This window comes from Mauremys reevesii, linkage group 8, assembly GCF_016161935.1.
Source record: "Mauremys reevesii isolate NIE-2019 linkage group 8, ASM1616193v1, whole genome shotgun sequence".
NCBI classification, from domain to species: domain Eukaryota; kingdom Metazoa; phylum Chordata; order Testudines; family Geoemydidae; genus Mauremys; species Mauremys reevesii.
This window is the reverse complement of record NC_052630.1, coordinates 74,547,963-74,573,742: the sequence shown is the minus strand read 5'-3', so window position 1 is coordinate 74,573,742 and position 25,780 is coordinate 74,547,963. Positions and strand designations below refer to the sequence as shown.

Sequence of the window (25,780 nt, the reverse complement as noted above, 5' to 3'; positions counted from 1 at the left end):
GGAAAAGATCGGTATCAATATGAAAAACTGAAAGGTGGACAAGGGACTGGTTAAATGGGTCATACTGAAAGGTGAACTGTCAGGCTGGAAGGAAGTTACTAGTGGAGTTCCTCAGGGATCAGTTTTTGAACCAATCTTATTTAATCTTTTTATTACTGACCTTGGCACAAAAAGTGGGAATGTGCTAATGAAGTTTGCGGATAACACAAAGCTGGGAGGTATTGCTTATACAGAGAAGGACCGGGATATCATACAGGAAGATCTCGATGACCTTGTAAACTGGAGTAATAGTAATAAGATTAAATTTTAATAGTGAAAACTGCAAGGTCATGCATTTAGGGATTAATAACAAGAATTTTGGTCATAAATAGGGGACACCTCAGTTGGAAGTAACAGAGGAGGAGAAGGACCTCGGAGTATTGGCTGATCACAGGATGACTATGAGCTGCCAATGTGATATGGCCGTGAAAAAAGCTAATGCAGTCTTGGGATGCATTAGGCGAGATATTTCCAGTAAAGATAAGGAGGTGTTAGTACTGTTTTACCAGGCACTGATGATGCCTCATCTGGAATACTGTGTGCAGTTCTGGTCTCCCATGTTTAAGAAGGATGAATTCAAACTGGAACAGGTACAGAGAATGGCTACTAGGATGATCAGAGGAATGGAGAACCTATCTTATGAAAGGAGGCTCAAAGAGCTTGGCTTGTTTAGCCTAACCAAAAGAAGGCTGAGGAGAGATATGATTGCTCTTTATAAATATATCAGAGGGAAAAATATTAGGGAGGGAGAGGAATTATTTAAGTTTAGTACCAATGTGGACACAAGAACAAATGGATATAAACTGGACATTGGGAAGTTTAGACTTGAAATTAGACGAAGGTTTCTAACCATTAGAGGAGTGAAGTTCTGGAACAGCCTTCCAATGGGAGTAGTGGGGGCAAAAGACATCTGGCTTCTAGACTAAGATTGATAAGTTTATGGAGGGGATGGTATGATGTGATAGCCCAATTTTGGCAATTAATTGATCTTTGATTATTAGCAGATAAATATGCCCAGTGGTCTGTGATGGGATCTTAGATGGGGTGGGATCTAAGTTACTACAGAGAATTCTTTCCTGAGTGCTGGCTGATGAGTCTTGCCCACATGCTCAGGGTTTAACTGATCACCATATTTGGGATCGGGAAGGAATTTTCTTCCAGGGCAGAGGCCCTGGAGGGTTTTTGCCTTCCTCTGCAGCCTGGGGCACGGGTCACTTGCTGGAGGATTCTCTGCACCTTGAGGTCTTTAAACAACGATTTGAGGACTTCAATAACTCAGACATAGGTTAGGGTTTGTTACAGGAGTGGGTGGGTGAGATTCTGTGGCCTGTGTTGTGCAGGAGGTCAGACTAGATGATCATAACGGTCCCTTCTGACCTTAAAGTCTGTGAGTCTATGAGTTCAAATTAATTGATTGCTGATTAACTTGAGTTAGCTAACACATTTGTCCATGTGAGTCTGGATGCACCACAAATATTTGTGAGGTGTCCAGACTAGTATGTAACCCCAGTCAACTGGCAATCAATTAACTTGAGTTTTAAAAACAAAGTTGTGTAGACAAACTGAAGATAGGTGTTGGCTGGCAGCATTTCTCCAACTATATTTGAGGAGTTTTGTGGGTTTTGTTTCACAAGCATATCCAGAGGTGCCTGTGGCAAAGCAACAGGGAGATTGCAAACCGCTATAAGTAGCTGGGTGTAAAGGATGGTGTAGCAGATCTGATAATTTAGAACAATGGTTCTCAAACTTTTGTACTGGTGACCCTTTTCACATAGCAAGCCTCTGAGTGTGACCCCCCCCTTATAAATAAAAACACTTTTTAATATATTTAACACCATTATAAATGCTGGAGGCAAAGTGGAATTTGGAGTGGAGGCTAACAGCTCACAACCCCCCAAGTAATAATCTTGCCACCTCCTGGGGGGTACCAACCCCAAGTTTGAGAACCCTGATTTAGAAAGATCTTGTTAGGAAAAACTACAGTGGGCCTTCCCCATCTTCAAGGGTTAGAAAGCCAGAGGGTTTTATGAGTCAGGTGACAGGCTATTGAGATGTAGAGGGCCCAAATGGAGGATCTAGAGGATGCAAGAAGCCTAATTGAAGATGATGTCCAGTTCCTGATGGCTTATGGACGCTGTGTGGCTTATTGTTTATTATTGTGTTTGTAGGACAAACAGTACCTAGAGGCCTTATTCATTCAGTATAGGGAACTAATTGTGTTGGGCACTAGACAAACAGTAAAATACATGGTGCTTGCCCTGAAGAGTTTATAATACAATCTAGATGGATAAATAACTGTCCACCCAGGAAGCTTTCACTAACAGAAAAAACTCTCTTACTGGTCTTTTCTGATTTTCAGTATTACTTTATCTGGAATATAAACCAAAATGGAGCATCCACAAAATACAGTATTCCCTTTCTTAGAAAGACAGCTTTTTTAACTGTTATTTTCCAAGGTGTGTGTATTGGAAATGATTGATCATCTACATACTGCCAGTTTTCAAATACTTGACTTCTACTCTTTTCTTCCTGGTCCCTTTTTCCACATTTCCCCTAACTCCATCTCCATTCTTGTCTATACTTATTTCTTGTATTTTTACAATGTCCCTTCATCATCTGTGGTGGCTCTGACATCCTTTGCTGTTAGAGTGGAAACAGTAAGAAGATCTTCTTCACCCTAAAATTTATGTGTGGTGTTCTTCAGGGTTCTAGTTTCACTCCAGTCCCCTTTAATACTTTGTATACTACAGTTCTGAAGATGCCATTGGGCAGTACAAGTTGAGCTTTGATGACTCTTAAATCAGATTCTGCTAGAGCTGCACTTTGCTATTTTAAAGTGGCTGCATAAATGAAAATGAATGCTGAATGGTTTGAAAGAAATGGGATATGTCTTAGTCCAGACCACACTAAATTCTTGTTCAACAAAATCATGAGTTCCGTGGGACGAACTTTCTCGGCTCACATTCTGGGTTAGATCTCATGGTCACTGACTTGGTTAAGAGCCTTGTAGTTAGTTGGACTCCAAGCATGTTATTGTCACCCTTCACCTTGGCTTCCTGCCCTTCGAAGATGATAGCCAATATAAAAGCATTTGCTTTCTCCAGCTGCTGTTGTATATTATTTATGTTTTTGTTACAAGAATACCTAATTATTGTAATGCTGTCTGCTTGGGTCAAAGGCTTGTGCTTCAGTTCTTACTTTGTTAAAAGATTTCCTGTTATTTTCCTTGGCCATTGTAGTAAAAAATAGATCTTAAAAAAAAAAACCAAAACCCTGAGGGTTGTTTTTGTGTGGTTTTTGTTGTTGTTGTTTTGGTTTTTTAAATTCAAGATTATATTACTGCGCCTGTTGTTAAATAATTGTATGTTTTTGGCAAAGATGACCATGGCTCCAGCTTTGTAAACCAGAGCAACGTAGCATATGGGAGAAGGTTAGAAAAGAAGATAACCATAAACCTTTTGTAAGGTAACCCATAGAAGTTATAGCTGTATGAAAACAGTAAGAGCAAGCACAGATGAGTGTATTATGCAGGATAATCAATTTGTCTAATCCTTCCCCCCCTCTCCTCCCACAAAATAAGGTGTATGCAGGTTTTTGGGGGGTGATTAGGTAAATAAATCTGAACCAGGCTTCAAGTTTGCAAAATTGTGACCAAGATTTTCAAAAATACAAGCCCAATTTTAGGTATCTAACTAAGTGGCTTGATTTTCAAGAGTGCTGAACATTCAGCTACTCTCATTGAAATCCGTAGAAGTTGCTGAGTGTTCAGCACTTCTGAAAATGAGGCCACCTATCTAGTTCCTGAATTTGGACTTAGGTTCAGGGCCGCCCAGAGGATTCAGGGGGCCTGGGGTCTTCAGTGGCAGGGGTCCCCACTTCGGCAGTAATTCGTCGGCGGGGGGTCCTTCCACTCTGGGACCTGCCACCGAAGTGCCCCGAAGACCCACGGCAGGGGCCCCCTGCCACCGAATTGCTGCCGAAGACCCGGCACTTCGGCGGCGGGTCCCGCTTCGGCGGCAATTTGGCAGCGGAAGGGACCCCCCGCCGCCAAATTGCCGCCAAAGACCTGGAGCAGAAGAAGCTCTGGGGGCCCTGGCCTCGCGAGAGTTTTCCGGGGCCCCCGGAGCGAGTGAAGGACCCCGCTCCAGGGGCCCTGAAGAACTCTCGTGGGGGGCCCCTGCGGGGCCTGGGGCAAATTGTCCCACTTGCCCCTCCCCCCCCCCACTCCGGGCAGCCCTGCTTAGGTTTGAATCTAACTTTAGGAACTCATATTTTTGAAAATTTGGCCTGTCTGTATATTTTTCTGATATTTTTAAAGCTTTTAGTACTTCTCAGATTTTTTTTAAGAGGGGTTTAAGTTACTCAAATGTAGAACAGTTGTCATTGAAGTTGATCCTAGAGTTACTGCGTGTACTGACATTTTCCATTCTGTGTTTGTTCTTTGTCACAGTCTTGTTCATCAGTGATAATATTCCCTTAGCAAATGCATCATTACCTGGGAATTCTAAAAAGAAATCCATTGAGAACTCTGATAGGTGGGAAGAAATCACATTTTTAAAAAATGATTACAAATCTCTCCCTATCATTCCAACACTGATATTTTCTTCTCCTGCCTGTCTGAGGAGGAATTAAGTAATCCGATTGACACAAATTCTGATCTTGCAAGCTAAGCAGGGTTGAATGGATCAGTACTTGGATGAGAAACTTGCAGAGGAATAACAAGTGTCCCAGGAAGTAATGTTGGTGATTCAGACTATAGCACTCTTATCTGTGAGATAGTATCAACCCAGTGGCACATTATGTTGTGAGCGGGCACTGTGCAGCTGGATATGCCATCTTTCAGATGAGATTTTAAACTTGGGCCCTGATTTTTATGTGATTTTATGTGCCCATTGCCAACAATAGGGTATTTTACTATGTAGTTTTAACTGTCCAGTGCTGTGTGGATTTGGTGATTCCCCCTTAATCATCTGTTACAACATAATATTGTTCAAGTGTGGATCCATTTAGGCTTCTTATTTGCCTTTCTTTCCTTTTATCTATATGGTACAATCCAAAAGATATATTTGTTCACATGCAATATGTAAAAACCTGCAAACACTGTATGTGGAATAGAAACAGTAGCTTGGATGTGCAGAAGAGCATGACATTAATATTAAATATACCAAAACATGAACAGGATGCTAGATCTCTAAATAATGGAAAGAGATTATAACTGCCCTTTCACTCATCCGCAGATTTCCAAAGTGGCTCAGGCAATAAGAACCTCTTACTGATTTACCTTCTCCCTAGACCTTCCATTAAGGCCTGTTCACTGAATAAATGTCTCTTGTCTGTGGATTTTCAGGATTATCTGCACTGCTGTATCTCCACTCTTCTGTCTTTAGTTCACTAACTCAAAGCATCAGGTCCTAGGCTAGAAAACAGCTGGTATATAGTAATGTCTTATGTTCTTCTCCCCCCAGCTCAGTTCAAACACAGCCTCTGAAAGTGAATCATAATCCCAAAGCACTCATCTGTGGGAACGTCTACACTACGGGATTATTCCGAATTTACAGAAACCGGTTTAGTAAAACAGATTGTATAAAATCGAGTGCACGCGGCCACACTAAGCACATTAATTCGGTGGTGTGCGTCCACAGTCCGAGGCTAGCGTCGATTTCTGGAGCGTTGCACTGTGGGTAGCTATTCCGTAGCTATCCCATAGTTCCCGCAGTCTCCCCCGCCCCTTGGAATTCTGGGTTGAGTTCCCAGTGCCTGATGGGGCAAAAATCATTGTCGCGGGTGGTTCTGCGTACAGCCTCACCCCTCCCTCCCTGAAAGCAGCAGACAACCGTTTCATGCCTTTTTTGCTTTGGGAACTGTGCAGACGCCATAACACAGCAAGCATGGACCCTGCTCAGCTCAATACTGCAATCGTGGATGTTTTAAACACCTCGCGCACTCTCGTGCAGTATATGGTGAACCAGGACCTTCGAACCCAGGCGAGGAGGAGGCGGATACGGCAGTGCGGCGATGACAGTGATGAGGACGTGGACACAGAATTCTCTCAAACCGCGGGCCCCGGCGCTTTGGAGATCCTGATGGTAATGGGGCAGATTCTATCCATTGAACGCTGATTTTTGGGCCCAGGAAACAAGCACAGACTGGTGGGACTGCACTGTGTTGCAGGTGTGGGACGATTCCCAGTGGCTGCGAAACTTTCGCATGCGTAAGGGCACTTTCATGGAACTTTGTGACTTGCTTGCCCCTGCCCTGAAACGCCATAATACCAAGATGAGAGCAGCCCTCACAGTAGAGAAGCGAGTGGCGATAGCCCTGTGGAAGCTTGCAACACCAGACAGCTACCAGTCAGTCGGGAATCAATTTGGAGTTGGAAAATCTACTGTGGGGGCTGCTGTGATGCAAGTAGCCAAAGCAATCACTAAGCTGCTGCTACGAAAGGTTGTGACTCTGGGAAACGTGCAGGCCATAGTGGATGGCTTTGCTGCACTGGGATTCCCTAACTGTGGGGGGGCGATAGATGGAACCCATATCCCTATCTTGGCACCGGAGCACCAGGGCACCCAGTACGTAAACTGGAAGGGGTACTTTTCAATGGTGCTGCAAGCACTGGTGGATCACAAGGGACGTTTCACCAACATCCACGTGGGATGGCCAGGGAGGGTTCGTGATGCTCGCGTCTTCAGAAGCACTACTCTGTTTAAATGGCTGCAGCAAGGGAATTACTTCCCAGACCAGAAAATAACAGTTGGGGATGTTGAAATGCCTGTCATTATCCTGGGGGACCCAGCCTACCCCTTGATGCCATGGCTCATGAAGCCATACACAGGCAGCCTGGACAGTGGTCAGGAGTTGTTCAACTACAGGCTGAGCAAGTGCAGAATGGTGGTGGAATGTGCATTTGGCCGTTTAAAGGCGCGCTGGCGCACATTACTGACTCGCTCTGACCTCAGCCAAACCAATGTCCCCTATGTTATTGCTGCTTGCTGTGTTCTCTACAATCTCTGTGAGAGTAAGGGGGAGACCTTTATGGCGGGGTGGGAGGCTGAGGCAAATCATCTGGCCGCTGATTACGCGCAGCCAGACACCAGGGAGATTAGAGGAGCACACCAGGAAGCGGTGCGCATGAGAGAAGCTTTGAAAACGAGCTTCATCACTGGCCAGGGTACGGTGTGACTGCTGTGTTTGTTGATGAACACCCACCCCCCTTGATTGACTCATTCCCTGTAAGCAACTCCCCCTCCCCCTTCGAGTACAGCTTACTTATGCAAATAAAGTCACTATAGTTTAAAAATCATGTATTCTTTATTAATTCATTATAAAAAGAGGGAGAGAAGTAAGGGTGTGGTTTGGGAGGAGGATAGGAGGGATGGAGAATTTCACAGTAATGACAGCCTTCTGGTTGGGCTGTCCACGGGGGTGGAGTGGGCGGGTGCATGGAGCCTCCCCCCCCCACGCGTTCTTACACGTCTGGGTGAGGAGGATGTGGAACATGGTGAGGGGTGAGGGTGGTTATACAGGGGCTGCAGCGGAACTCTGTGATCCTGCTGCCGTTCCTGAAGCTCCACCAGACGCCGGAGCATGTCAGTTTGATCACGCAGCAGCCCCAGAGTTGCATCCCGCCACCGCTGATCTTCCTGCCACCACCTCTGATTTTCCTGCCGATCTTCCTGCCGCCACCTCTCATCTCGGGTGTCCCTCCTGTCCTCACGTTCACTGGCATCTTTCCTGTAATTTGATACCACCTCCTTCCACTCATTCACATGAGCTCTTTCCTTGCGTGTTACTTCCATAATATCCGAGAACATTTCATCTCGCATCTTCTTTTTCCTCCGCCTTATCTGTGCTAGCCTTTGGGATGGAGTAGGGAGGCCTGAAAAATTTGCAGCTGCATGAGGGAGAGAAGTATTTAAAAAGATACATTTTACAGAACAATGGTTATACTCTCTCTCAGTGAACAGCACTATTCACCTTACATAGCACATGTGATTTCACTACAAGGTCGCATTTTTCATCTTAATACTGAGTGCCTGCAGCTCTGGGGTTACAGATCTCACAGACACAGGTCCGGGCATCAGAATTCAGCTTGCATGTGGCCATGGTAAGCCACTGTCTTTCGGCTTCTGCAGTGATTTACCCCTCCCCCCAACGCATGGCTAATACCATGCAAGCTCACTGCTAATCACCACCCTTCTCCCCCCCCCCCCCCCCCCCACTGCGTGGCTGGTAGCTGGGAAGATCCCCACTGACCAAACGCGAAAAAGATCATTGGTATTTCACTCCTCCCCTCCCCCCGCTTGGCTACGTGCAGGAAAGGATTTTTTTTTTAAGCTGCTGCAGTCCACGAACCCAGTAGGAAAATGGCCATCTCTGTGTCCCCTTACTTAAATTCCTGATTTTTCAACCAGGTTACCCTGAACGATATCACTTTGCTGAGGATAACACAGCGAGATAAAGAACGGATGCTTCTTGAATGCCAGCAATCACCGGGACCATACGCAGCTAGGCTTTGCCATGCAATGATACCTGATTACTTGCTACATGCATGGCGTGGTAAAGTGTCCTACCATGGTGGACGGAACAAGGCTGCCTTGCCCAGAAACCTTCTGCAAAGGCTTCTGGAATACCTCCAGGAGCGCTTCATCGAGATGTCCCTGGAGGATTTCCGCTCAATCCCCAGACATGTTAACAAACTTTTCTAAGTAACTATACTGTCTGCGAATGCATCCCAAGTCCTCAGGGCAAATCAATCATTAAAAAACACTTGCTTAAAAAACAATGCTTGATATTTGCAAAGGTACACTCACCAGAGGTCCCTTCCATGGCTTCATTGTCTGGGATAGTGGCTTGGGAGGGCAGGGAGAGTAATTCCCTCAGGGTGAGAAAAAGCTCCTGGCTGTTGGGGCTCACGGAGTGCTGTGTGCTGTCTGCAAGCTCGTCGTCCTCTTCCTCCTCCTCATCTTCCCCGTCCGCATAATCCTCAGCCATGGCAGAGATTACAAGCCCCACCTTGGAATCCACGGACAGGGGTGGGGTAGTTGTGGCGCAGCCCCCTAGAATTGCATGCAGCTCAGCGTAGAAGCGGCATGTTTTTGGCCCTGCCCCGGACCTTCCGTTTGCTTCTTTGGTTTTCTGGTAGGCTTGTCTGAGCTCCTTAACTTTCACTCTGCACTGCAATGAGTCCCTGCTGTGGCCTTTATCCGTCATAGACTTTGAAATTCTTTCAAATACTTTTTCATTTCGTCTTTTGGAACGCAGTTCTGTTAGCACTGAATCCTCTCCCCATATAGCGATCAGATCCAGTACCTCCCGTGCAGTCCATGCTGGGGCTCTTTTTCGATTCTCAGGAGACTGCATTGTTACCTATGCAGATGAGCTGTGCGTGGTCACCTATGCTGATGAGCTCTCCACGCTGGGGAAGCAGAAAATGAATTTCAAAAGTTCGCGGGGCTTTTCCTGTGTATCTGGCCAGTGCATCAGAGTTCAGAATGCTGTCCAGAGCGGTCACAGTGGTGCACTGTGGGATACCGCCCGGAGGCCAATACCGTCGATTTGCGGCCACACTAACCCTATTCCGATATGTTAATCCCGATATTAGCGCTACTCCTCTCGTCGGGGAGGAGTACAGAAACCGATTTAAAGAGCCATTTAAATCAATATAAGGGGCCTCTTAGTGTGGACGGGTGTGGCGTTAAATCGGTTTAACGCTCCTAAAACCGGTTTAAACGCGTAGTGTAGACCAGGCTTGAGTCTCATTCAGATCTCTAAGGACCTTGCTCAAGAGATGCCTAAGGGGGTATCTACACTGCAGTAAAAAACCCACTGGTGGCCTGTGCTAGGTGATGGGGGTTCGCAGGGCTCAACCTAAGGGCTGTTTAATTGCGATGTAGATGTTTAGGCTCGGGCTGGAGCCCAGGCTCTAATATCCTGCAAAGTGGGAGGATCCCAGAGCTCAGGCTGCAGCTTGAGCCCGAACGTCTGCACTACAGTTAAACAGCCCTGTGGGCCAGCAGTGGGTTTTTAATTACAGTGGAGACATACCTTCAAAGACATCCTGCCATTACCTGGGTTACTCGTTAGTCACTAATAGTTATAACATGTGCTGACTATAGAGTTCTGTTGCAGTGGCCGCTTATAATCATTAAAGATTCAATGACACTTTCTGCATAAGCAGCAGTGTTAACCCAATGTCCTGTTTGGACTACAATTTGGGTAATTATATTCTGCCTGCCTAAATTCCCTCTATACTTGCAACTGGGTCCTGTCCTGTGGCGTAACGTTACTATGTTAAACAGTTCACCCCAAATCTGCTGTATTTCTGATTTGTATGTGTATAATACATTAGTAAAACTCTCTGGGATCTATCTGGATGAAAGGTGCATTATGAATACAAAATCATTATCCTTCTGTTTGCCAACATTTGTTAGAATTACCATAGATTTTTCATCATCTTGCATTCATGGTTTCAGTAAGGCCCAGATAAACCTATCCAAATCATCTCAAGTAAAATCTGGTGGATTGGAATTTCTCTTCCATAAAAATAATCCCCTTTTTTTTTGGTTTGGTAGTCACAATTTCTGCTCCTCTCTTAAATAGTTGTGGCAGTGCCTTAACTTTGGGTATTTCAAAGACATCTCTCCTTCCTTAGTCTTGTTTCAATAAATGTATTTTATAGTACATCACCAGAAGTATAATTTTGCTTTTCTATGTCCGGTTTGGGTTGATCTGCAGCCAACTGGCAAGCACCCATTCCAAAGTGCAGCACATAAGTTTCTGAAGGAATTGCTGAGAAGCGTGTGGTTTCTTTATTCTAATCAGCACCATGATTTTGAGGCTGCAATGGCATATATAACCTTGTGGCAGCCATTAATGATGATAGCCAGTGTTATGGCTCACCATTTATTGGTACTGAAATTCAGCAAAATTATGAAATTATTTTAACTGCCTTATTATATAAATATAAAAGTACTAGTAACCCTGGTTAACAATCATATTCACGTCTACTGGTGTGCTTTCTTCTGTAATTTAAACCTTTGGGTGGCAGTCTGGCAAGAGCTTTGTGGTCATGGGATTAAAATACCTTGTGCAAAAGTGATGTGGGTGCAGACAAAATCGAGAAACGCTAATATAAATACACTTTCTTCTGAAGACTGCCAAACATTCTTACTATCTTACCCCATCAGATACCTCTTCCCATTCCCATCCTCCCAAAATTACTGTATTTTAATGTTACTGACAGATTTGCTACTCGATGGTAGGCTAGAGTTTTCAGGCATCTTCAAAACACAGTCAACTAAAAGAATGAATAGTTTCAGTTAAATCATATTTTTTTTTAAAAAGCTTGTTTGCTTTCCCTAAGGGCCTTCATAAATGCCTCAACAGGAAATAAAAACTCCTTCAGTTTTATATATTCTATTGTAAGGCTTACCATGTGGGAATTAGAGAACAATTATACTGTACTGGCCTATGATACCATTGATGCAGGTTGAATTGAACTTTTGACCCCATAATAAGCTCTCAGTTAATAGCAAGTGTAGTTCATAGACCTGACTGTGATCTGTGAATGTCCATTAGTGTCTGCCAAATGACACTTCCTTTTTAAAACAAGGAATTAGGTGCCAAGGAATTCAGAAGCAGTGCTTTTGAGACGGGTAACTCCTGAGCTATTCTGGGGCTCAGGACAGGTTTGAGAACATCCAAATGAAAATCAATGTAGCACTAACTACAGAGAACATACATTATGGCTACGGGGTCGATAGAGGCAGGATCCTTATGGTTAGGTCCCATGGTTGAGGAAACCCAGATGCAGCAGTGAGTTGCTGAAGGAGAGGAATGGGGCTGAGACAGAGAATGTGCTGCTAATACCGGTCTGTCTTTGATAGCCAGGGAGGGACTAGATTACATGCATGGGAAAGGACAGGAAGACAGTGGAGGGGCATGTGTAGTCCCTTGAGTGGGTCAAGGATTCAAGGATGGAAAGGGCTGAAGATCAAGGAGTTGAGAAAGGTAGGCCTGTGAGTCTGTGTAGGAAAGGTAGGCACGTCAGGAAAGTTGTTGGAGGGCCGCAATATTGGTGGCCTGGTGATTTAATGTAGCCCTTTGGATGAGTAGCACTTTTTAATTTCCTGAGACTTCAAGAGATGGCATTTTCCAAGGCACTGAAGGAGTCCTGCATTTCCTCCCTGTTGCGGTTCTCACAGGCCCCCTGTTGCTCTGTTTCTTTCCTCTATTCAAAGGTGGCATGACATGGCTTCCTCCAGAGTCTGCTCTGATACTGCTCTGTACGCTAGCCAGAGTTACATCATAGTCTCTTATTTATCCAGCTTTCATTCTCTGAGCATGTCTCTATGGCACTCAGGATTCAAACTCAGATCCACCACATTGCAGGCCAGCCCCTCTAGAGTCTGCGGCTCTATTGCAGCAAAGAGAAAATCAGGCCAGGCTGGGCAGAAGAAGCTGAAGTGGGATATCTAAGCAGCTTGGTTTTGGCTTCTTTTTTTAAGATGACTCTGTTTCTATGGCAATTCTTTTTCACTGAGCTCATTTTGCTATAGCCAATCCTTCAATGGAGGACTGCATTCAGCTGTTATACAAAGTAGCAATTATTCTCAACAAACAGAATTTATGGCCTGGATCTCTGCCACGGAGCTTTTCTCATGAAGCTAGCAGATCAGTTTTTCCAAGACCCTTGACATTCTGTGTTGTGAAATATAGAAGGATGTTTTTTCTAAATATTTTTCTTGCATACTGTGGTATTAGAAAATATGTAAACATTCACATTCCTTATTTATCTGTCCTGATACTGAGAAATATGTCTGGTTCCCAGGCTTCAAAGCAAAGAGGGCTGTGTTCTTCACAAAGGTAGTTTTGATATATTAACTCTCTTTAGTGAAGGAGTGAGGTTGTGTCTTATCTACTGCATCCCAGGCCCTTTGATTTGTGGCGCAGCTCTGATGTCATAACTGCTTGCCTGTAGTCCTTTGGGAAGGACTGTGCTAGTGGAAAATCACTAGTGTATTAAACAGAATCTAGTGACTAAGGGAAAAGTTTAAAACCTATTGAAAAACATATTTATATTGCCTGTTTCCAAATGAAAACAAGTTCTAAATTGACTTTGATTTACATTCTCTTACTCAGCAAATATATCTTTCCATGAAAGGAAATGAGTTAGTGAATACTCCCATTAACTAGAAAACAGTGGAACATTTAAGATTTCATAACATGTTGGAAATGCTCCTTGTGATTTAGGATTTGGGACGCTCTTTCCAAATAGGTGTTAGGCTGAGTATAATGTGGTGTGTTAACTATTGTGACTGCTCAGTTTGGGGACACTGATTTAGCTATTGTCTGTCTGTCTGTGTTGGTTGCTGGTGATTGTTGCAGATCCTAGCAAGTGCCCCTTTTCAGCCACTCACTAGTACTGTTGTGAGGGAAATCCAAGCCTCTTTCCCTCTAGATTCCTGTGTGTTTTAAGCCCCTGGTGTATGAATGGAGTCCAGCCATTTTTGGGTCCCTAGGCACATTTTCAGGGCTCAGACCTTCCATCTAGCACCCCCTTGTGATCTGGAACTTGCTGTCCAGCTACCTAATCCCTCTGGGTGCAGTGGTGACCCCTCAAGCTACCTTATAGTTAAACACACCCTCTCCCAAGAACTCCACCCCAAGGGATTAAGTTTCTGGTTTATAGTTTAATTCTCTAAGGTGCATGCAGTGGTTGTGAAGCAGTTAACATGCACACGGAGTCAGCACATCTAACACATGTATTCTCTTTTATACTTGATCATAAAATATCAGGATTGGAAGGGACCTCAGGAGATCTAGTCCAAAACACTGCTCAAAGCAGGACTCATCCCCAGGCAGATTTTTGCCCCAGATCCCTAAATGGCCCCTTCAAGGATTGAACTCTCAACCCTGGGTTTAGTAGACCAGTGCTCAAACCACTGAGCTATCCCTCCCCCATACAAAATAATAAACACTAAATTCACATCTCTGTCTCTGTTTCCTCATCACTCCAGGGCATTCTTTTGGGCTGGAGTCAGAGTCCCATGGGTTTTCAGAGGCCTTGGGGCCATCTGGGCATAGGAAAGTGGTCAGAGCACCTTGCTCTATGAGGCTGCTACATCCTGGGTGACCTTGCTCTCTCCTCCCCCTTGCTTCTTCTTCCTGTCTGGCTCTCATATTCCTGTGTGGCTTGCTTTTTAAACCCTGCTGGCTTCCTTTGTTCTACCTTTTAGGTAACTTTCTACTGCTCCTTCCTTCCTTATTTCTTCCACTCTTCAGGTGATTGAGACAAAACTGGTTTTGTAAAGATGCAGCTCACTCATTGTACCTGACTAGGGTCACTGAGTCCTAAGCACCCCCATTGTATCAGTCTGGCGTGTACCTGCCAGCAGTGGTGGATCCACATACATATAGACACTTGTGATACAGCAGTCTTTCCTAAATCAACTTCACAATACCAACCAGGACTCTTATGTACAGGCATAATAGCCCCAGTTTTTCACAGTGGCTAAGGCCACCATCCAACAAAACCCTCCAGTAATGTGCTTAATGTCAACCAGGCAGGTAGTCCTGTTTATTTCAGTAGGCCTGTTCATATGCTTAAAATTAGGCAGGTACATAAATGGTTTAATGGATTAGGAACATAGAGACCTGAACTGTGAGACTGAGGTTTTATATGTGTGGAACCAATGTGTTATTTCATTGTTTGTATAATAAACTAGTAAAATGTGATTAAAGTGCATGGAATTGCTCTCTAAATCATACATTTTATCTTGTACCTGTAAATTTGTTCAAAGCATGGAGATAGTTTGGTTTAGGAGATTTAGCCTGCACTGTGAAAGCCAGGAACTCCTGAGTTCTAATCCTATCTCAGTCACTGACTGCTTTTGTGACATTGGTCAACTCACTTAATCTCTTTGTGCTTCTTTTTACTCCTGTAATATTGCATTATTACTTACCTGTCTGCCTTGCTGGGTGTTGTGGTGATTTGGTTAATGTTTATATGGTTTGAAATTTCAAAGTGTTGACTAAATGCTGCTGCTGCTTCTGTTTCTGCTTTGTTTGCTTGTAGTACCACAAATCATCATGCAGGTGCTATTCACATCCCAACATAGCTGGCAAGTGCATTTTTTTCTTTTGAAGGATGGAAGTAGTGTTTGTACAAAAGTACATAGTATTCTCTTGATATTCAAGAGAAGAGACTGTGCCATTTACATAAGTAGAGTCCAGTCCTGCTTTCATTGAAGTTAATGGCAAGACTCACATCAACTTCAGTGGAGCAGGACCAGGTACATAGCCTTTACGCTTAGGATACTGAAGGCAAATAGTGTCACAGAGTGTTAAATGAATCCATCAAAGCTTGTAAAGTGCATTGAGATCTTCAGATGGAAGACATGCTATGCCCATAGTATTACTAATTATTATTATTAACAGATACTTTAGCTAATATTTTTATACCCTGCACAGACATTGTTACGGAACAGGCAAGGAAAAGGAGCAGCTTGAGTAGAAATGAAACTGTGTAGTACAGGAGTCTGTTCTTCTAGCCAGCTTATTTTAAATAATATGAACAAGCAGATATTCATGCAAACATTCTACATTCTGTGTCCATTCCGCTGTCTTATGTATGTATTGCCTAGTGCTGTAGAAATCAGTCTTGACATGAATTATTTTAAGGTCTGTGAAAGCACTTGGAACACATTTGGTGCTATATAATAATTTCCCAATGAAAGAGCATCATTGCTTACACGTCCCCACTGTGTAGTTTCACTGATTTAGGAACTGAAACTATTTCCCTTGTCTCATCAGATAAAATGAATATTCTGCTACTACAGTGTTTCTCAAACTGGGGTGGCTGCTTTAGTAGGGAAAGCCCCTGGCAGGCTGGGCCGGTTTGTTTACCTGCCCCGTCCGCAGGTCCGGCTGATCGCGGCTCCCACTGGCGGCGGTTCGCCACTCCAGGCCAATGGGAGCTGCTGGAAGCGGCGCGGGCTGAGGTACTTACTGGCTGCTGCTTCCAGCAGCTCCCATTGGCCTGCAGTGGTGAACCGCAGCCAGTGGGAGCCGTGATTGGCCGGACCTGCGGACGGGGCAAGTAAACAAACCGGCCCGGCCTGCCAGGGGCTTTCCCTACACAAGTGTCGACCCCAGTTTGAGAAACACTGCACTACTACATTTATACCAAAAGTCTTAATTTGCTTTTATGAATTCTCTTTTTAAAATATTTTAAAGTACAGGCATATCAGTTTATATTATACCAGGACTTGGTGCCTAGATGTTAGTTATCAAGTTATGGAACATAACTGGGCATTCTAGGAATATGTAAAGTAGATAGATGCTATTCTGGGCAGTTCTGTATTTTGATTTATAATAAGAAAAAGTGGAAAGTTGGACCAGAAATCCAGAAAGAAATATTTCCTTCAGCAGATGCTGAGAATTTTTTTCATTCACAAGCAAAGCAGAAGGTATTCTAATCCCTAAATAAACGGTGAGGCCATCAAATTCCTTTTGCACAAAAACTCTTGCATTCTGTTAGTCTTAGTGAGCATGCCAAATTTAACTAATCTTTTTAATACTGTATAATCTGGCTTCTTTTCTCAAAAACTCTTATAGCATAACTATGTTTTATATATCAAGTGACATTTTTCCTGCTCCTTATTCAGATACTAATTCAACTCCTTATTGATGATTTCTATCCATTATGTTGATATAAGCTATTTTGAAAAGATGCTAGAAGAATCCTATAGAAGTCGATAAGGCTATCCTCCAGTCTGCCTTTGCAAAACTCCACCTGAAGACAAATAATACTAAAATCTTGCAAAATTCTCGGTACCTACTTGAAAATCCTGAGTGCCTACAATTTCCACTGAAATCAACATATGTTTTCCCCACATAAGACCAACTGATCTAGTCCCGACACTCCCTGCCACTCTTTTATTATTCTTTTGTCTTTCTGTGAAGTAGTTTTTTTATGGTTATGAGTCCATGAAAATTCAAAGGCTCAATAGTAAGTGAAAGGGTCACATATAAAACTTGTTTAATCATTGATTTTTACATGTGAAAAGTTTAATAACAAGTGTTACTTTGTTTCATTTGTACAATTTACGAAACACAACACTCTAGTTGGCATATATATCGAAAAGGCAGCCAGCATGGCATATGTCCAGATAAGAGTTTCGTTGTAGTTTACATGTCAGATTAGTTATTCATTACTGAAGGACATGGGTGTGGCTCTGCAGTGTTCCAAAAGAAATTGGAAAGAGGTAGTTTCAGAAACACAAATTTTACTTTTGTCCTTTTTTACCTAGCACAGAAGTTATGTGAAAAGTCAGTTTGAAGTTACAGGCATAGTTAATATACTTGCTTGAAATTAAACTGCAAGATTATGCAAAATAACTCTTGTATGTGCAAGCACAACATCGGTATTTCCAAAGATATTTTAAGGCTTTCCTTTTCCCATAGTATATATTCCAGATTAAAAGATTTCTATCTTTTTATTCTCTCATTTCAGCATATATACACCACAACGGCCATAAATGGGACAAATTTTTGTACCTCGGCAAAGGATGCTCTCTTTATTTTAGCAAAGAATTCTGCTAATATAGCATTCATTAATTGCTTTGGAGACTTCATTATTTTTCTAGGAAAGGTAAGAGACTGTAATTTACAAAGTCCATGTATAAACTCCTAATTATAGACTAACTATAGGCCCAATCCTGTAATAATGAAGACAAAGATTTGGGACTGATTCTCTCTTCACATACACTAAGTAAATCGGGAATATGACTCTTTTGAAGTCATGGAGTTACACTAATGTAAAATGGGCTTGATGAGAGGAGAATCAGGTTCTTGCATTTTTGTTGGAGGAACTTAGTTCATCGCTTATTGTATTTACTTCATTATTATCATTAGTATTGCAGAAGCACCCAGAGGCCTCATTGCACTAAATGCTGTACAATCACATGGTAAGAGAGAGTTAATGCCCGTTAGAACTTAGTCTAATTTAAGACAAGGCATGACAAGTGGGTATAACAAACATATGGAAGGGACATGGATGGGAGGACAAGAATAACAATGATAGTAAATCTGTGTATCCACATAGGTCCTGTGTGAACAGCTAGATGGTTTCAAATTGATTGATCTCAAGCCTTCTCTCCCGTTTATGAAATAAATTGTCTTTAAAAGATTAGCCAATAAAATATTTGCCATAGCTTTGGTGCATATTATAATATAGCTGCTTCCTTTTTTTCCCCTTTATACAGGTGTTTGTTGTATGTTTCACAGTTTTTGGAGGGCTAATGGCATTTAACTACCATCGTGAGTTCCACGTATGGGTAGTTCCTCTGTTGCTAGTTGCACTTTTTGCCTGCTTGGTAGCCCACAGCTTTTTGTCGGTTTTCGAAGTGGTCATGGATGCCCTGTTCTTTTGTTTTGCTATTGATATGGAAACAAATGATGGATCTCCAGAGAAGCCATACTTCATGGATCAAGAATTACTGGTAAACTCTTGTAGACACATTAGCAGGCAGATAAATTCAGTAATACGTTTTAATAGTGTATTGATCAAGTGGTGTTCTAGTGCCTAAGATTTGCTCTCCCCTCTTCCCCCACAGCCATAAAAACTAACCCACAATAAATGCCTTCTCCAGCTCCTTAGAAGATGTGGACTAAAGGATACAAATTATATAATAAAGTGAACATCTCCCATTGGGTCTCCCAGTGCATCTGCTTTAGTCTTTTAGACCCAGCCTCTCTGGATAAAGACCATCTTCGTTTGTGTTTTTCATAGGTTAAATACATTATTGGTGCTTAACAAATTAATAGGTGACCCAGTATGTAGAGTCCCCATCTACATCATGAAGACCTAAAACTAGAAATGTAGATGTAATGTATCTTAACTTGCATCCAGAAATGTTCCCTCTAGTTTTCAGCAGTTGTTCAGGTAGCTATGATAAGCCCTGAAGACACTACAATTTTGAACAAACCTCATCCTTATCTGGCAAACTTAATCAGTCTCTTTCCACTGGGTTGTTTGTTATCTGTACCATGAGAATTCCTGTGCCAGACTCCTGATGATACATGATGGAGAATCATTTGAAGGATTAGGAAGACCGTTTTAGTTTCAACAAATATTCAGTAGTTAGTGATGGTAAAAGGTACTTTAGTTACAAAGGCATGTGGAATGTTTAAATGTACATATACCTTTTCTTTCATATGGAGAGGAAGGTTAAAGAGACGGATGTTCTTTCCTTTCATGCTGCTTTCTGGCCAGGTCTGCATTTTTCTTCACATGCCATGTGACAAAGACAGTATTACTAGTCCATGAAAAATAAATTTAGCAGCCAGAATAACCCATACAGGATGGATGCTCTTGATGGATTTCGTCAGAAAAAGTGCCATAATATCTGATTTGAAATAGTAGTTGTTATTTTCCTTGTAATGTTCACAGAATTCAGTTTTTGGGGTGGGGGGTTTAAACACCCAAACTTCCTATAAATGAATATAACCCTTTGGCCAAAAGAAGACAGTTACACCTCTACCTCGAGATAACACTGTCCTTGGGAGCCAAAAAATCTTACCGTGTTATAGGTGAAACCATGTTATATTGAACTTACTTTGATCCACCGGAGTGCACAGCCCCTCCCCCCCGAGCACTGCTTTACCATGTTATATTCGAATTCGTGTTATATCGGGTGGTGGTATATCGAGGTAGTGGTGTATTTGGTTTTTCGTTTCCATTCAGGACAGCACTTAACCACATGCTTAAGGCTATGCATGTGTTTACATTCTGTCATGAATAGCGATAGATTCTTGAGCATGGAACCTTTTTGGAGTCTTGCCCTCCAAACTTTTCCTTCTTCAAATGAGAGACTTCTACTTCTGTCAACCACAAACTATTTGCCAAATGCCAGAATGTGTCTAACTTTAATTTTTGCCTCAATAAGGCAATTTATAGCCACTCCTTGTCTGCACTGCACTGCTGTCTATATTCTTTCCTAATCCCTACTGCCAGGCTCTCCAACTCTGGCCTTAACTCCCTGTGCAACTTGCCATGCACTTGGGGCCAGAGGGAAATGAAGCTTTCCAGTAAGCGAGGTTGTAGAGAGACTGCCCTCTCCTCAACAGCTGTAATCATCCCACTAGACATAGCTAGTTTCCAGTGTCATCCACTTGGGAACTAGTTAGTTGAAGGGTTTAACACTCCATGCTAATTGTCCTCCTTTTCAGTGTTTCACCAGGTTGTTGATTTATATAACAGTTTAAATTGTCCTTTATTTCTGCTTTGTAGAATTTTGTGAATCACAGCACCAAGCTAACAGAGTGGGAGAAAAACAGAAAGCAAAAGACCCCCCGAAACAATGAAGATGGTACAGAACTACAGCCTATGGTGAAACGGGAACAAAGACAATGTGATGAGGACATCAAATAACATGTTGTCTCCCAGGTGTACTACAAGAATGGGGATAGACTGTAAAGATTTATTTTCTACTTTATGATTTCTTGCAGCAGCCAAATTGTTGAGCCCCAGGGCTTTCATCCTTTCACACTAATCATTGTTACTGGCACTGGAAGCTCAGGGTCAGATTGTGGCCATGAATGGCCAGCAGTGAACTCTGTTGGTGTAAAGCAGGCACAGCTGGCTTTTGTGCCAACCACCCTTCCCATCACAAGCATAGAGAGGGATGAAGAGGCGCAGAGAGAGCATGTGGCGGGATTCCTCAAAGCCACATTGATCCTCCATTGGCATAAAGGTTCAAAAGGCCTTAAGTGTAAATTTCTGTAGTGCTAGGTTGTTCTAATTCACACTGGGACTGGTATAGCTATCCTGCTTCCATACACTGAGCAGTACTCAGATGTGCTGGAGAATCTGGCACATGTTTTAAGCTGATATTGTTTGTTTGTGCTTTACACTATTTAAAAATTATGAGGTGAAAGAAGGGAGATGCCCTCTCAAGACGCAGTTTCAGACTTAAAGACTAAGAGTGTGTCTTCAAGCACAATTAACTCAGGTTATAATTTATGTTACTCCTAGACTCCCATCCCTACTCAAATCTCTAGCTTGAGTTAGGCCATGTCTACACTACATAGTTTTGTCAACACAAGGCAGCTTATGTTGACCTAACTAGAGGTGTACACACTGCAATGCTCCTCCCGCCACTTTAACTCTCACATAGCAACTGCCCAGCATGCTGGCTCCATGCAGTACTCTGCCTTAAGTACCTGGGAGGTGGTCGATCTCCTGGATCTGTGGGGAGAGGCGGCTATGCAGGTGCAGCTCTGCTCCAGCCTCAGAAACTTGCTCAGGGCATGATGGAGAAGGGCTATGACATACAGCAGTTCAAAGAGCTGCGGCAGGCATAGCAGAAGGCAAGGGAGGCAAATAGTCATCTCTGGTGCGGAGCCGCAGACATGCCGCTTCTACAAGGAGGAGGCTGGGGTCAGAGTGTTGGTGAATAGCTCCCCCACTTGAGCTCCTCTTATAGCCTTGTGTTTATAATGCCAGCACAATACTGAAGAGCAGTACAGGATCCATGCGTTCTGCCACACATGGCTGGCTCACAGGTGACCAAGGCTGTTGAAAAGCAGCTGGAAACCTAGTAGGATGCCCATGGAATGATGGGATTGAGAAACCTGCATCATGTGACATTGAACCTGCCCCCATGATGCATTGCAAACCCTTTCCAAAACACCCTGCGGCCAGTTGCACAGTGGGATAGCTACCCACAGTGCACTGCTCTTTGTGTCAATACAAGAGCTGCAACTGTGGATATACTCCGCCCACACAAGGAGCATAGTGTGGACATGCAACAGCTGTTTAATTACAGTGACTTAACTTTGTAGTGGAGACAGCCTTAAATGGTGTTTTATGCTCGAACCTGTTTGGGTGAGGGAGGGATGCGATAGTTTGAGATTCAAGTGATGCTGAAGCTCAAGCTCCTAATGCTGTGGGGATGTAACAGCTTGAGTTACAAGTCATTAGCAGCTAATCCAATCACTCTATTAACCCAATTACTCTGTACTGCTAATCAAATCACTCTCTGTGTAAGTCCATAGTTTTTTTTTGTAGTGTGGTTGCTCTCGCTTGAGGTAGGCTAGCTCAGATGCAGTTTTTTGAGTGTACAAACTCGAGTTATATTGCTGTGAAGACAAGCTCTCAGAGAAAAAGGTTGCCAGTTGACTTTAATGGAGCTATGACAATTTACATCAGCTGTGACAATTTACATCATCATGCATCACTACTTGCATCTGACGAAGTGGGTATTCACCCACGAAAGCTCATACTCCAAAACGTCTGTTATAAGGTGCCACAGGATTCTTTGCTGCTTTTGCATCAGCTGAGAATCTGACTGTGTGTTTAGAACTCAGCATGATTGTCACCCAGGCACAAAATATAATTCTCAGTAAAGCCCAGGGTTGGGCAGCCATTCCATGTCCTGCTAAATTGTGTCATACACAAAAATGAAGTCGGTATTGTTGCCCCTTTTTGACCCAAGTGGCTAGTCAAAGTTTGGGGGCTGGTAAGTGTTCAGATGGGAGTACAAATTGGTGAAAGTCAAGTGTTTCTTTGATTAAGTTTTGGTTATTTACAACGAACGTACAAAGTTCTGTCTTTCTGAACACATAGGCAATCAAATAGCAGGAAACAGCTTCTTTTGCTAACAGGACCAAGAGCAGTCTTCAGTCTGCACCTGACCCAAAAACCTCTCCCCATGTGTCTTCCAGGGTGAGCCACCCACTTTCATCTGCTTCTTCAGCCTGTCAGTGTCACTCACTCAGGCTGTGGCTACCCTAGAGAGCTTACAGCGGCAGAGCTGTACGCATGCAGCTGCTCTGTTGTAAGATCTCTAGTGGAGCCACTCTAAGCGAACAGGAGAGCTCTCCCGCCAACTTAATTAATCCACCCCAACAAGTGTCAGCGGCTATGTGGGCAGAAGCTCTCCTCCTGACATAGTGCACACCAGGCTTAGGTTAGTGTAACTTATGGCGCTCAGTGGGTGGCTTATTCACATTCCTGATTAACATAAGTGATAGTGTAGACATAACCTCAGTCCATTCTCAGTTTCTGTGTGTTCTGTCTGCCTCTGCCTCTGACTTACCCATGATCACAATACCGAGGCAAACCTTCTATCCACCTGACACCAGTGTCTGGGCAGACTTTATTAGGCTTTGTTTTAGGTGTGGCCTTTTAACTGTTTCTTACAGCTGGCTTAAATGGGAGACTCATTCAGACACCAGTTTGAAGACGTTTTAACTCATCCCATAACAAGGTTTTATCCAGCTCATAACAATATATTTTGGTGACTATTTCTTGATTTATTTTTCAAGAGGTTGCAGACTGAGGGTGTGTCTATGCTACAAGTGCTGCAGTGGTACAACTGCAGTAGCATTGTAGTGTAACACTGCAGCGATGAAAAGGGGTTTTCTGTCACTGTAGTAAATCCACCCCCTCTCAAGAGATGGTACCTAGGTTGATGGAAGAATTCATGCTTTGACCTGTCTACATCTACAGTGAGGGTTAGGTCAACTTAACTGCACACAGCGTGGAATTTTTTTCCCAGCTCTGAGCAATGTAGCTAGGTTGATCTAAGTTTTAGGTGTAGACCAGGCCTGAGGCACTTACACTTTTTTCATAGCATTATTGTATAGAGAAATAACCTAAGCTCTTAAGTTAGAATTCATGGTTTTAAGTTTATTATTCTGATTATGAATGGCTGTGCTTGGTGTCTTCGTTACTTGTACTTTTGGTGAATTTAGTAAAAAAATTATTGAAAAGCACAAAAAGAATACAAAATAGTTCTTTGTACCCTTACTTTCCCCCACCAAAGAAAATCCTGGATACACAGATACAAGAGTGCACAATCCCCCTTTATTTTCTTGGAAGATCACATTTTACAAATATTTTGATAAAAATGTCAGGGCCAGTGCTACGTATTTGACTCCCCTTCTTTCCCTCCCCCTCGATTGTAGACTTGAACTTGAGATTGACCTTGAAAGCATGCAGGCTAAACAGTAATAGAAATTCAGACAAAACAAAGTGAAGGTTACAGATATGTTGCAACAAAGTAATTTTTAGATGTGTAAACCCTGGTTTGTACCTCTTGCACTGAAGAAAAAATTAGATTTAATTATTGTTTAATTTTTTATGTACAATAATGGATTTTTCCAGCATATCTGATTTTATTAAAAAATGTGTAAGTATTTATGAGGTTTTATAAAAGTTGAATTAATAAACAAATCTCCTGTAAGATTTGTGGTGCTGCTTGAAATCAGTAAGTTGACTAAGTCCAAGAGCTATCCTTTTGGTATCGGACCCGCTTGATAAGTCAGCTGACGTGACCCAGCCGTAATTCTGTATGCACCTATCTGGAAAATATTGGTCAATAGTCCCTGGGTCAGTTGATGCACAGAACTGTAAAGAAGGTTCTTTTAGATCATTCCCATTTGGACTACTTAATATCCTTAATAACCACTACACCCAATTAAGGAGCAACATTGAAGCCATTGGAAGGAAATTATCTCCAGTTTCCCTCAGCCAAGACAATGGCTACGAGGTACGTGGGGTTTGTGGGAGGTCGGTCGGTTGTTTTTTGGTTTGAGGAGGGTTTTTTTTGTGCAGGTGGATGGGTGGTCTTGGTGAGGAGGAAAATTATGAACAGCCCTTTGGTTCTTCTCTGCAGGGCAGATGAGGGATAAATCCTCTAGATGTACTAAGGTTTGTAAATTAAAATGAACAGACATTTAGTATGTGACAGAAAGCAGGGAAAATAAGCTGAGCTCTTGATGTTGATCTGAGATCATAGGATGAAATGTCAGAGAGAGGCAGATGTAATTGGACAGAGGTTGAGACATTGGGGTGAAGAAGTAGATGTGGAAGTTTCTGGCATAGAAGTGGTAGTTTGGGGAGTGAAGAAAATTACCTCATGGGGAGAGAGTGAAGAGATGACAAAGGATTCCATCCTAAGACGACTCGGGGGGAGAGGAGGAGCCTCCAGAAGAGATGCTGAAGGAGAAGACAAAAAGTTTAAATAGCAATAATAAAACCCTCAAAGAGCATCAGGGAATGTCTTTTTTATGCACAATTGAAGTTTTGTTGAGCTCGGGGGTGGGTTTGGATCCTGGATGTCATAAATTTTCATGAGGTCAAAATTCTCTCATTTTGTGAGATACATGGATCCATTTCTCTATCTTTTGGGAGGAAATTGGAAAAAAAAGATCAGGATATTATAGTGAGGTTTTGTTTTTAATTCATCTAGATCTGATGGTCGATTTTTACTCAATGCTACACAATCCTTTTTTTTCCCCCAGAGCTGCTTTAACTTCCTGTTTTGAAGCAGGAGTGAGAGAGAGACCAGAAGATGTCTCTAGCAGAGATATACATGTAGTACAGATGGTTTCAGTCTATGAGCTGGAACATTTCTGGAGGTAAGAGAAAGTTCCTGTCTTTGCTGCCCTAAAGAACAAACTCAAAGGTGGAGGAGGACAGAGTTTGTTTAATAACTGAGGAAATATCAGAGGCAGCAAAGGCAATTAGTGGCAATTCTCTTGTCTTCTAATAAAAATTGGTCAGACCATTCCATTGAGATCTATGGATTCCCTCCCTCCTCCCCCCACCATGTGAAAAGGAGGTTTAGACATTTCTGTGTCAGCATTTCCTTATCCCCTATGTTTTCAGCCAGACATTAACACTCTCTAGGTGTGGTGATCCATGCAGGGGAGGGCAGTGGGTGGGATCATC

General features: G+C 42.9%; 1 protein-coding gene across 3 annotated transcripts in view; it reads left to right on the top strand.

Moving 5' to 3' along the window:
• The window catches only part of SLC44A3 (solute carrier family 44 member 3), a 189,293-nt gene extending 164,893 nt beyond the window's left edge, over positions 1–24,400 (top strand). For all 3 annotated transcript variants that reach the window (XM_039486138.1, XM_039486137.1, XM_039486139.1), the window contains 3 exons: positions 17,555–17,692; positions 18,306–18,542; positions 20,333–24,400. In XM_039486138.1, the coding sequence (XP_039342072.1) occupies positions 17,555–17,692; positions 18,306–18,542; positions 20,333–20,473 (516 nt within the window). In that variant the 3' untranslated portion in view covers positions 20,474–24,400. The remainder of the gene's footprint in view (positions 1–17,554; positions 17,693–18,305; positions 18,543–20,332) is intronic.
• The last annotated feature ends 1,380 nt before the right edge of the window (positions 24,401–25,780 follow it).